At 35.2% G+C, this 13,564-nt stretch overlaps 2 protein-coding genes across 2 annotated transcripts; one reads left to right on the top strand and one right to left on the bottom strand.

Annotated features, from left to right (window-relative positions):
- VPS25 (E2F/DP family winged-helix DNA-binding domain-containing protein) lies at positions 1 to 5,082 on the top strand. The gene is made up of 8 exons (XM_078304311.1): positions 1 to 152; positions 573 to 672; positions 1,747 to 1,824; positions 1,956 to 2,095; positions 2,330 to 2,383; positions 2,479 to 2,567; positions 4,354 to 4,429; positions 4,662 to 5,082. Exons 3-8 carry the CDS (start codon positions 1,766 to 1,768, stop codon positions 4,781 to 4,783), a joined length of 540 nt encoding a protein of 179 aa, XP_078160437.1. The 5' UTR covers positions 1 to 152; positions 573 to 672; positions 1,747 to 1,765; the 3' UTR covers positions 4,784 to 5,082.
- Positions 5,083 to 8,332: 3,250 nt separating this feature from the next.
- Positions 8,333 to 12,645, bottom strand: LOC144555538 (UDP-glucuronic acid decarboxylase 2-like). Its single transcript, XM_078303917.1, has 6 exons — positions 11,892 to 12,645; positions 11,536 to 11,683; positions 11,158 to 11,237; positions 10,626 to 10,709; positions 10,006 to 10,080; positions 8,333 to 8,908 (listed from the first exon to the last, which is right to left on the bottom strand). Exons 1-6 carry the CDS (start codon positions 12,498 to 12,500, stop codon positions 8,582 to 8,584), a joined length of 1,323 nt encoding a protein of 440 aa, XP_078160043.1. The 5' UTR covers positions 12,501 to 12,645; the 3' UTR covers positions 8,333 to 8,581.
- Between the last annotated feature and the right edge of the window lie 919 nt (positions 12,646 to 13,564).

Here is a 13,564-nt window from a genome sequence, read left to right as displayed (position 1 = left end):
AAGAAGCTGTTTTTATTGATTGAAAGCGAATCTGAAAAGTTAAAATTTGCAAGTGAATTACATTAGAGGCGACAGGATCATTCAACAAAATTCTCAAATAAGCTGGTCAATTCGAGCCACTTTTTTGCTTCTGATGAGCATTGTTCCTATCAGTGAGTTGTATACTTTACTAAGTCCCAAAATAATGTCCACGTGAAAGATGGAAATAAGGTAGAACCATATATTGGTTTTAAAAACTAATGATGTTGGGTTTTACTAGATCACGGGGTTTCTGCATTTTGTGAAAATGGTATACATAGCCATTTCACAGGACAACTATTCTAACAGAAAAAAAGTTAAGGATCAATTACTAATGTTCAACTCAGAGGTCTATTTCCATACCAGTATCGTAGAGCACATATGATGAGAAGTATTGTACCGATTTTATTTGATCTTTCTTGTTTCTAATCATCTAAGCATAATGGGGATTTGATAAAGCCACAAAGGTGCTTAAATCAGTTATTTACTGGACAAATTTCTGGATTTAGTTCATATCCCACTCAATTAACCTTTTCTTGTTTGTTTTAATGCAGTTCAACTGTGAGAGATTACAGAGGTCCACTTGGCATCATTAACTGTCCTTGAGCTTGTTAAGTTGCTCCCAAATCTTCCTTTCTTTTAAATCATAAAAAGGTACGTAGATCAATGTATTTTAAAGCTAGTATGATTGGTCAAGGCAGTATGGGTTATTTTGTGATACTGTTGTTAAAACTGATTATGCATACTATGATGTTTGGGGCTGCTTTTGTTAGTGGTACAAAACTAAATTATGCATAAAATGATTCGTATTACATATTTGATGAAACTAGAAGTATAAAATAATGCCTCACTCTCCTTCTCATAACAACATAATCCTTCAAAAATTGACATAACATGGGAGAAACTGTGCATAAGCAAATGATTTTGATTCAGTACAAATTTGGATCCTACTTCTCACTCGATTTTCTTTTTGTGATATTTTAATTAGAGAAAAATAGGAAAAAGAAGTTAAAGAGGTAAAATTGTATACAGTTGAATGGAGTTGAAATCAAACTGTGTATGCTTGTTGTGCCAGTAGCAAATCTGATTATGTGGTGGATGGAGGCGATGATTATTAGACCAATTCTTGAAATTAAGTAAACACCCCTAATTGCACGGACTTGCATACGCTGTATGAAACCCACAACTGTTCAATTAAAATCTTTAGCCGATTTGAAAGTTGGGCCCGTGCCCCGTTGGAATGTGGTTAATAATGGTAGATTTAATGGGCAAGTCTGGATCAAATTAAAAAGTTCTTTTTAAATTTAGGCCCAGTTAATGAACCAAATACAAATACTTCCCCTTTCGGATATTATGTTCACTTCTTCTTTTCTCCTTCCCTTTCCCAATCGAAACCAATTCATTCCAAAGGAAATTAGAACTTGTTTTTGCTAGTTTCGTGATCGGAAGAGAAGGCGAGAAGGAGCGGAGTTCAATCGACGTGATTTAAAGTGAATAAAAAGAGACCATTTAGATTCTGGACAAAAGGGTGTTGGATTTGCGAGAAAATAATTTGCTGAGGTTAAAAGACAAAATTACCCTTCTTATCTTCTTCTTCCTTCCTGTTCTGGTAATTGTTCTAACTAAGCAAGCTTTCGGTCATGGCAATAAACGAAGAGTATTGAGTTGAAAGGTGGTAGTTTCTATTTAGACTGAGCTTGACGGAGAGATTTTGTTTTTTTTTTATAGGGCATAATAGTTCTTGCAGATGCAGAAATTGGGCGACTTCAAGCTGCCCCCGTTCTTTAACTATCCACCCTATTTCACGTAATCAATTTTTATTTTCCTTATATATTTCTAATTGTTCAATTCAAAGGGCTATTTCAGTGTTGTTTACATTTTTAGTAGCGTTGGTCATTCTTTTATAAGAATAATTGAAAAGCCTTTTTTGTTTTCAGACTGCAGCCTGTAAAAGAAACACGTGAAAAGCAAGTGCAACTCTGGAAGGATTTGATCCTCGATTTCTGTAAAAATCAAAAGATTTTCGTAATCTCTCTAGAAGAAGATTTCTCTCTATTTTCCAATCCTGCCATTGAAAGTATGTATTCTGTTCATTACTTGTTTAAACATGGGTCAATAGTACAGATCAGCGCAGTCAAATTTTGTGCCAGTATAGCATTACTTTTCTACCATAATACGTACGACAGTTTTTCTTGGGTTTTTAAATATTTTAAATTTGGATCTATACCTAATTATACTATTGTACCTGCCTAATTGTACTGGTGCATTTGCAATATGTTAAAATTTTGAAATTTATTGGTTTGATTTGTAGGATCTCTGTCTCATGAAGCTAAGGTGGTTTTTCTTTCTGCTTTGGTTAATGATGGTTAGAACTTCCTATATAAATGTTTTCTCTCAATTTTAGAAATTTTATAAAAGATTTTAGCATATTACTGATGTCAATTCATATATTGCTTACAGGGCGTGCGGAGTGGATGGACAAAGGCCATAAGAAATGCCTAATTCTTTGGCTGAGAATTCAAGATTGGGCTGATCATATTCTCAGATTTGTACGTATTTTGCTATTTTTTGAGTTTAATTCTGATTTTTTTTTTAAGGTTAGTGGAGATTTCCATTAAGATATATTGATGTTAAAAAAACTGTACAGAGTGGCTACCAGGATGAGAAGATCCCCGTATCCATATTAAATTACAAATTAGCTCAACTCTTAAAAAGTTCTGATATTAAAATTAAGAAATCTCCAATGACACCCAGACCTCCCCTCGCACTGTTGCATCTAGCTAAATAGCACCCAATTATGTGCATCCATTGCTACATCATTAATTAAATTAATCTCGGGTTTGCTCTTTTGGGTAAAGGTTCTTCTATTTCTTTCCTTCCAAATAGCCCACGATCCTGCCGCCTAGGTCACATCCCATCTGTGTTTGCTTTGGCCTGACAGGCTATGTCTGCCATCCCACCAGATACCAACATGAGTGTTGCCCGTTCCTGACGGGAGGTTTTGATGTGCGAGTAGGCCCACCCAGAAGTTTGTTGAATATCTACATGTCCGCATTAGGTGATCCGAGGTCTCACTTATCCCGTTATTACATAGCAAGCATCCCTGTGATATCGTACAACCTCTCAACACCAGTACCTCCTGCGTGAGGACTCTGTCATTCATTAATAGCCATAGAAAGATGCGTACTTTTGTCGGAATTTTAAGTTTCCATAATACCCCATGGTATTCCGAATGCACTCCTGATTCCTGCATCATTCTATACGCGGACGAGCAGGAGAAGGTCTTTGTGGAAGTCCATCTCCATTGCAGTGTTTGTGTGGTCATATCAAGTTTTACCGAGGCGGAGAAGAAGGGTATCAGTAATGCTAATTTTTTGAGAAAAGAAGTGGGATCCGTTGTTTCTGCAAGTTGCGCATAATTCGTAATTAATTCTGATTTATTATACATCAAAGAAGTTGTATCAGCAGGTACTGGGGCACATGGCCTGTAGATACCAGTACTGGCTTTCTAGTGAATTTCATTTTTTGGTCTTGCTTTGATATATGGATTTTTGGGTGTTTCCAATGAATTAGGGAGTAAGTGGAAACTGAATTGGTTTGTAATTGGCTTACTTACATCTAGGGATGTAAAAAAGTCATGCCGTGACCGGACCTGTCACGGCACGGTTCCGTAACGGCACATGAACCATTTGCGTGATGTGACCATCCTTCAGAAAATTGGCATGACATGGCACAACACATGAAGGGTATGGTCATAGCACGGCACGTGGTCCCGCGAGTCACGTGTGATCAGGATTGTTAGATCTTTGATCTAATGGTGAATTTTGAATAAACTAACTTAAATCACGAAAAAAATATTTAAACTTGACCAAATGTCTAACGTGCTATGACCATTCACGTGCTATGACCGACCATCCTAATTTGGCCACAACACGGTACAACATGGCACGTCACGTCACGTATTTACATCCCTAATTACAAATTGGTCCCTGAACTTTTAACTTTACTCCCAAATCTTGGAGCTTCAGTATTGTTCCAATCAATTCACTCCGTTAGCTATTCATCCAAGAACCAACAGTGACATCACTGTCCACACAAGCAGAAATTACGTCCACATCAGCAAAATATGGCCATGTCGAGAAAAATGTTGTCCACATCAGAAAAGCATGTGTCAGTACAATGTTCTTGCACTATTAGTTTTATTTAGATGAAGACCTAAATGGGACCAAACGACTTGTTATAAAAGGCGAAGTTATGTGATCTCCAACCAAATTTGTTCAATTCATTATAGCATAAATTTTGTTTAATGAATAAATTCTGTATGCTTTCAATTAGGTTAGAGATAATGGGCTTGAAGATGGTGTCACGACTGTTGAAGACATTCGCTCGGGATTTGAAACCCGTGGAACTGGTAAACCCTAATATTGGCATGTATTTATTTGAATTGTGCTTAGTTTAGGTCTTATGACTCAATTTAGGGTAATTATTGGATTTATGCTTCATCTCGGTCGAAATGTCTATAAGAAAAGAAGTGGATGCTTATCCCCGCATAGGAGATAGAACTGTTATGTTAGCTATTCCAAAATTTTAATTCCTGGGTTTCAATGCAATACTTCATTTTGTTTTATTTTAAACATTTTCAGAACTTGCGGGAATTGATAGAGGTGTATTGATTCGTGCACTTAAGTTGCTTGAGCAGAAGGGCAAAGCAGTAATATTCAAGGGCAGTTCAGCGGATGATGAAGGAGTCAAATTCTCTGCCTAATTTTGTGCAAGGTCTTTTTTGTTATGCTCGGCCGGGATTTGTGCTGGTCTAATTTTGTACTAAAAAAGTCTAGACTGGTTTTTATTGGACTGGTACAAACCCTGTTTATTTAAGGGATTTAATATTTTTTTTCCTGTCTATTGTTTTATACGTAATTTGAGTATCTCACTGCCGACTAGATACGTCAGGACTTGTCAGATCCTGGCAGACCCTGTATTTCAACAGTTATTGAATGTACATGTAGTTTCTGTTTTTTGTGATTTTTGGTTCTGTATAAATCAAAACTAGATGTTTTTGCATATTGCCTATTGTTCTATATAACGTGTTTAGTTATCCGTTCAGGAGGTTTGTGAGTCGTAACTGATTTTTTTCATCATGTTCTATTTCAAAACTTATAAATTTATTTCATACCTGATGAACATGATTTTGTTCCATTTTCTGATATTACAATTCAATATTCCAAATTTAATCTGCACAATTGTTGAAGATGGGTAGGGGACAAGTGATGAAATAGAAATACCATTTTGAAGTTATACTTAGTACCATTTTAGCATTTATTACAGCACTGATTTGATTGAAGTGAGATTGAATGAGTAAAAAGGTAGAATATAAAAGATAACTATCAGAACCTTACTCAAACAAAGAACTGTTGACTTTTCTTCAGGGGATAAAAAAAAAAAAAAACAGTGTGTCAGTAACCAGTGCGAGGTTTCAATTTCTGATTTCCATATACACCTAAAATATTCCCTGAGAACCTCTTTTGCTAATTAAACAACAATCAACTGTTAACCCACTTCTCTATGGTTATTGAAAAATCTTGTTAGCAAAAAGGAAGACAGCCCCGTTTCAATCAGCGCAAATCGTAGATAATGAAACAGCTAGATAAAGGGCATACTGGTACCAATTGACCGCAGCTATGTTTAGAATGCTGTCGAGGATTTTGTAAAACAATCGCAAGGAAAGACGACTTTGCGGATTTAGTACTTGCGTTTATATATGTATTATCGTGATATTGTTGCTTCTTGTGAGAACTGTCTGCTAATTTCTCAGGAAATGATGTTATTTTTAGTTATTTAAATGAAATAAACCTATAATTCAACTGTAATAAGCTCTGTTTCTGTATAATGGTATTTTATGTATAAATGATATATATCTGTGCCAATACGTGGTTAGTGTTGAGATCTTTTGTTAGTTCATAGTAATTGATTTAAAAAAGGTGCTGAGATTGTAGATGAAAATGATAATTCAGATTAGACATATATATAAAATAAAAAGTGAACAGCAACAAGCTAACAAACTATGTTGCTGAGAGAAATTTACAATGTTTCGTGGGCCGGGTTGGACATGGGCCATTAAATAAAGTTCAGGAGAGAACGGAGTAGGTCCGATGGACATGGGACCTACCTTTGAGTCCAATGAGCTCCAACACCATCCGATTTGCATTAAAATCTGTGCATACAGAAAATGAAGCAAACACACAGATTTTAAAGCAGAGTGCATGCATCTTGATGCAAATCAGGTAGTTGTTATGCCCATCAAACCAAAGTAGATCCGATTGACATTGAACCTACTCTAAATTCAGTTTAGGAACATATATAATTTGACATATCAAATTATATATGTTTGACAATAATTCAATCAATCACTTGCCACACTTCACAAGTCTCACATTCATCTCAAGAGAATCTAATGCGCCAAGTTAAAAGCAATCACCCCCTACTGGGTATATTATTCGAGGATGGAATCAAGTAAACTGTAGCATATATACCTTGCATAACTGATTTGCATAACTTGCAGAGCACAGATTCCTTTCATAATATGAGATTTGATTTGCATACTATAAGGATAACCCCATTATAATTTATAAACAACCAGCTTGTAATAATTTACATGTGATTTCATAGACCTGGAACAAGCACTGCCTGAACTGAAGCCAAAATGCAAAGAACCATGAGTAGGGTTAAAATACCTCATTGGTTTTGTGTCTCATCATGCTCCAATATCATTATCTCTCTTTTTCTTTAAATTTTAAACAGTCGATTCTAACCGCTCAAAATTTTATATTTTTTTATATTTTTTTTGCTTTTTTTTAAGATAGGTACAAAATCGTTGTTTTTAAAAGATTCTGGACCATTCAAAAATAGTGATTTTGTACCTCTCTAGACAATTAGTAAAAAAAATTCTAAAAATTGTTATCCAAGCACATTTTAATATGAAGATCATGTTGGACGGTTCAGATTGATTATTTAGACTTTGAAAATAGAGATAAATGATGTTGAAGCATAATGAGGCACAAAACTAATGAGGCATTTTAACCGTACTCAAGAACTATATATGTTTGAATAATGAAAAATATTGTTAGCACAAAGACACAGCCCCATTTCAATCAGTGCAATTCATCGCGGAAATATATAAAGGACATCCTTGTACCAATCGACCGTAGTTGTTTATAATGTTGTCAAGGGTTTTATAAAAATGAGGGCTCAAATGCCCCGTTACTTCATGCCTCAATCATATCTCATCTTTATCTTCGATTTTAAAGTTCAAACAAAAGATTTGAACCGCTCAACATGATATACATGTTAAAATGTGCTTCGAGATCAAATTTTAGATTTTTTAGATTTTTTTTTACTATTTTTTAGATAGGTACAAAATTACTGATTTTGTACTTGCATTTATATGTGTGCTTGTGAGAACAAAAAAAACCTATATTTCAATTGTAATAAACTCTGTTGACTATATATAGTGATATTAATTTATTGTATAAATGATGTAAAACTGTGCCAATACGCTGATTGTGCTGAGATATTTTGTTAGTGCACAGTGATTGATTTAGAATATGTGCTTAGGTCGTATATGAAAAGGAGAATTCAGATTAGACACATATATATATAAAATAAAAAGTGAACAGCAACAAGCTCTGTTGAAGAGAGAAATTGACAATGGTTCTTGGGACAGGTAGGGGTGTAAACGGTTGGATACAGATCGGATAGTGGTGTTACCGTATTTGTATCCGATATAATTTTTCGGATACGGATAGTCTCGGATACAATATGAATTTGATATTAAATGTTACGGATACGGATATTTTTCATAATTAGCTTGTTGTTTTAATAAACATCTATTATATTATTAAAATATTAGTCACTAATTATGTCATAGTGTTATATTATTCATAAAATATATATCTATATGCAATTTAATAAATTATTGGTACAATATGCAATTTAATAAATCAATTTAAGAACGAACATTTGTTGTGGTTTAAAAGTGTAAACAGTCGGATACAGATAGTTAAAAATCTTATTGTATCATTATCCGTTATAATTTTTCAGATACGGATATGGATCGGATAATTTAAGTAATCTTCCATATTCTGATCCGGATATTATCCGATCCGCTTACACCCCTAGGGCCAGGTCATCTTATCAACCTTATATTATGAGGCATTTAAAAAATAATATTAATTTTTCCACCTTTCATCACATAATAAAAATGAAAACGACAGATATTATACCCTCCTCCAAACAACTGATAATAAAAACACAATTAAGTAACAAAAAAATAACATTTATAAAAATCACGACAACAAAAAAAGAAAAGAAAAAGAAAAACATTTTACTACCACAAAAAGGGCAATAACACTAACTAGTAGCTTCTCAGAAATTAATTTCCCTTAACAACTAGCCACTAGTAGCTATCCAGCACCTACAGATTTATAAAACCTACATTTTCCTTCAACATTTAATTTCCTTTTCCTCTTAATTCAGTATTCAACCAACCAAATTTACGTACCATCTATGATGAACCTGCTGTACCGGCCTTCCCTGATTCTGACGAGCCGTGGTCACCAAAAATACGAGTGCGGAAATCGGTGACCATGAGGGGGAGACCTTGGCGAAGGGAGACCTTGGGCTCCCATCCAAGCTGCTCCTTTGCACGTGTGATGTCGGGCTTGCGCTTGTGTGGGTCATCCTCTGTGTTCTGCCTGAACTCAATTTTCGCATTCGGGTCGATTGTGTCTTGCACCACCTTGGCCAACTCGAGCATTGTGAATTCACCGGGGTTGCCCAAGTTGAACGGTCCCACGTGCTCGCCTTCCATTAGCCTCATCAATCCTTCGACCTGTTTACATATTTGAAAAATATGTTCATGCATGTGAATCACAGGTTATTTATTATCTGTGTATGGTTATTTGGGTTATCTGTGTGTTCCAAAAGACCAAAAGTAAAATTTCCCTGGCATGTCATAAGCAATCTGTACAAGTATCTTCATTAGATTATATGGCAGCATGTGATAACGGATTTACTATTTGGATCTCTTTCAAGTGATAAAAACCAAATGTGGACATGCGTACGAATATTAAATTGATGAACATGCTATTTTTAAAAGCGTTAGGTGGGACCAATGAGGTTTTATGGTAATACATTTAAATGACGTACCAATAGATGGTACCAACCTAGTGTGGCTCAACAACAGCATTTATTAATAAAATCATGTTTGGTACGGACCAAAATTACAACAAGAAAGAAATCATGTTTGGTACCAAACTGGAGTGGAAATATTAATATCTCTGCTCAAGCAAAGTGTGGACCAATTTGAATTTAATTTGTTTTATGTATTTAGTATTATGTTGAAGCAACCTCGTATTAGAACATGCATGATAATGCCTGAACCAGGTTTACAACACCAACACTTAGGCAATAATTGGACTACAAGATAGTGGGCCAGTGGGCCTGCATCTGACTTTATATTATGATAATAGTCCCATGCACATGAAATGGGAATTGTACCTAACAAATGTATGACTATATACAACAAAAAATAAACATACTCCAAACTCCATGTGAAATAATTGTTTGTACCCAAAAGGCAACATTGCTAACTAAGAAAGTAGAAAGTTAGATGGGACGGCACACAGATGCACATGGTCCAAACAAGCATCTGTTAGCAACTACACGAATCTTTCTAGATACAAACTTAGTACTGTACTAAACTAAAGTGTCAAGATACGCTGGTTGAAATCCTCTGCAATTATAACGAAACAATTTTTATAGAATTGAAAAAGTCTTTGACAATACCATGTGCAACCTTTGTACAATTTTTTGCGATGCAATTGTTAACATGATTAATTGTAATTAATTGGTTTCACACCCCTACCAAATCACAACAAGACAGATAACAAAAAAAAAAGAAATTAGAGACAGCGAAAGAGAGCCTACCAGATCAGAGACGTACTGGAAACTCCTTGTTTGCTTTCCATCTCCATACACTGTCAGGGGCTCCTTCCTCAACGCCTAATATTTATTCATTAAAAGATGAAAACCAAATTAGTTTGATTGGTGTTTTAACAATTAAATAAGAGGAGGGTTCAAATGCACCCAAATTTTTGTGCACCCAAATGCACCTTATTCTTTTTTTTCATTTTCAAAGTCCGAATAGTCAATCCTAACCGTTAGATGCGATCTATATATTAAGATGTGCTTGGAGACCAAATTTTATATTTTTTTGGAATTTTTTTACTATTTATTAAGTCACTTTGAAAAATCGCTGATCCAATGGTCCAGAAAATGTAAAATCAGCGATTTTCAAAGTGGCTTAATAAATAGTAAAAAAAATCCAAAAAATGTAAAATTTGGTCTCCAAGTACATCTTAATATATAGATCGTATCTAACGGTTCGGATTGACTATTCGGAATTTGAAAAGGGAGAAAAAAGATTTGAAAGATAGGGTACATTTGGGTGCACAAAAATTTAGATGCATTTGAACCCTCCTCATTAAATAATTCTCCAATTGATGACATCAAAGCACAATACATAAAAGTCAAAAGAGAAAATTTACCTGAGCGACAAAGTTGCTAACAACGCGGCCATCGTCAATGCACATGCGGGGTCCATACGTGTTGAAAATCCTCGCAATTCTCACCTATTTTTACGAGGTACTAATTATTAATTTGCTGTTCAATTAAATAACGACAATGATTGGCCACATATACAGCTAATTAATAGCAGATACGCTGCTTAAATACATGAATTAAAGAAATTAGAAAAAAAGATTCTTTTGAAACCAACATAATTTTTTTTTTTTACAAAAACAATGAGAACCAAAATACCATTTCGGTCCCAAAAATATATATAGATTTTTTTTTAGAACTGAAATAGCAATCCGGTCTCAACTATTTTTACAATTTTTCAACATATTTTTTTCTCGAAATCTGTAAAAACAGCTACCATTTTGATTCCTTTCCAAAAAAAAGACTAAAATGACATTTCGATTCTTATAATTTTTGTTAAAAAAAATAATCACGTTGGTTTCATAAATGAAACTTTTTCTAATTATGGTTTAAAAAAAAATTCTGAATTAAATGGATTACCTCTAAGTTGGCGCCACGGTGGTAGTCCATGGTCAAAGTCTCCGCGGTACGCTTACCCTCGTCGTAGCAACTTCTCACACCTGCATTGCATGCACATTTTTATGCAAGGTTACAACGGTACGCATTTCTCGGGAAGATAAGTTATTTAACTGTTCCCGTAAATTTTGCTCATATCCCCAAAAATAGTTTCTAATTACAAATCAGACTTTTAAGTACAATTTTTTTTGGTCTGTTTATGGACATTTCCGTTATTTTTTTTTTCATTTAATTTTAGCTAGTAGCCGTAGTAGCATGTTTACCACCTTATTCGGCTTTACTTTTTAATTTACACGAAAAGTAAAAGTTAAATATTCTTTTGTGAGTATAATTGAAGCGTACCAATGGGATTAACATTGCCCCAGTAGGTTTCGACCTGAGGATGCTGTAACGGGTCACCATAGACCTCACTTGTACTGGTCAAAAGAAACCTCGCACCGATCCGCTTCGCCAAACCAAGCATGTTAAGTGTTCCAACCACATTTGTCTTGTGCGCACGCCAACTGTTCGAGTTAAGGCCCCACACAGAAAAAAAAAATATATCCGCAACCAATTCGTTACACAGATTATAATTAAATAAAAGCTGCATTAGATCTGGTTATTGTATAAAGTATAAACTAATACTAGTGGAACTGGAACAAATCTGTATCCTGAAATTCTACGAAAATCACGATTAAAATTGGAATTAAAAAGGATATGATTGTCTTGACGGGATTGAATTTGTAATGCACAGGCGATGCAGGGCATGCAAGGTGATAGATCTGATCAACCTCCAACAAGATCGGCTCGACGACATCGTGTCGAATCATTTCAAAATTGGGATTCCGGTAATGGTGCATCACATTCTCCTTCCTTCCGGTGAAGAAGTTGTCAACCACGATCACACTGTCTCCTCTCTCGATCAAACGATCCACCAAATGGCTTCCAACGAAACCTGCTCCACCTGTTACAAGAATCCTCAACCCCTTTCTCTTCAACCCCAGCGGGATCTTGCCTCCCACAAAGGTTCGTTCGTACACAGAGCGGTGGACCATGTCAATGGAGGAACTTCGCGTTGACAGATCAGTGATAACATTGCGAGCAAGCGGGTCGGCATGATCTGCTATGGGTGCACCTGATTTAGGGGCAAAGAGGAAGACTAGTGTGGCGAGGAACATACCGACAAGAACAAAGAGAAGTCTCTGCTCGGAGAGGAGATATCGGACAGGACGGGACAGCCATGGGAGACGCTTCTGGGATTTGGGGGAGTAACTGGAGGCTGCCTGTTGTTGCGAATTGAGGCCACGGTAGATTAGCTCGGAACCCATGGCGGGATCTCGAGAGAAGAATGACAGATATGAGGAAAAAAAAAAAAACCGAAGAAAATGGACTGGGATGCGAAAATTCAATTTATTCGGGGGTTATGTCAATATAACCCGTCCAGAGAGAAATTTGTGGCCGCTCCGAGAAAATTGTGGTGGTCTGGTGGGGTGGAGGAGGTCTATATTAAGAAGAGAGAATCGCGGTCTGCTGACCCGCGGGACAGGAATATATTTGACCTACAGTGACCCAGATTTTAAGTTTAGATTCCTACCGTCTGATCTGCTTTGGCATGAGATTGGAGATTCTGATTGGACGGTTCTGATCTAAACTTAAAATTTGAGTTACTGCATAGGATATGAACTCTGGGAATTGCTTGTTATACTTGATCCGCCGCATTTAACCGTGTGATTGGCTCATTTGGTATCGGTTGACTTTTTGTGGCGGATAATTACGGATTTACCCCCCAGTTATTAGGGGATCTCGAAGATAACGGAGGGTATTTGTGGAATTTCAATCCTTGTTTGAAAGACGCGCATAAGTGAAATTCCACATGAAGCAGATGTATTTCATGTTTGAATTGGTAAGATATCAACCAAAATTGGAATATTTCAAATAAATATTTTTCAACGACAGCAATTCTCAATTAATATTCGTAATTGCACAATTATTTATATAAAATTATGGTTAAACAATATTTATATGCAAAATTACTATATGGTTAAACAGTATTTCTATCGAACCCATCTAAAATTTTACTTTTACCTTCTGGTTTTGTTGAATTTTTTAACTTTTGTTATTTATTGAGAAAAATACAATATGCATAATTACTATATATTCTATAATGCATAACTTGTATTTATATTCTAAGTAAACTTTTTTTTTAGATTACACTGAATTAATGTATATACATATTTATATTCTGTTTTTCAGTTCGAACAAACAATTCGAACTGCTCAAACATGATTTTGTATTAAAATATACTTAGATACCAAATTTTATATTTTTTTAGAATTTATTTATTATTTATTTAGATAGGTACAAAATTATTATTTTGAATCATAAAAAAAAC

Source organism: Carex rostrata, chromosome 6, assembly GCF_964058835.1.
Source record: "Carex rostrata chromosome 6, lpCarRost1.2, whole genome shotgun sequence".
NCBI lineage: Eukaryota > Viridiplantae > Streptophyta > Magnoliopsida > Poales > Cyperaceae > Carex > Carex rostrata.
Note: the sequence above shows the minus strand (reverse complement) of the source record. Positions and strands in the feature narration are given on the sequence as shown.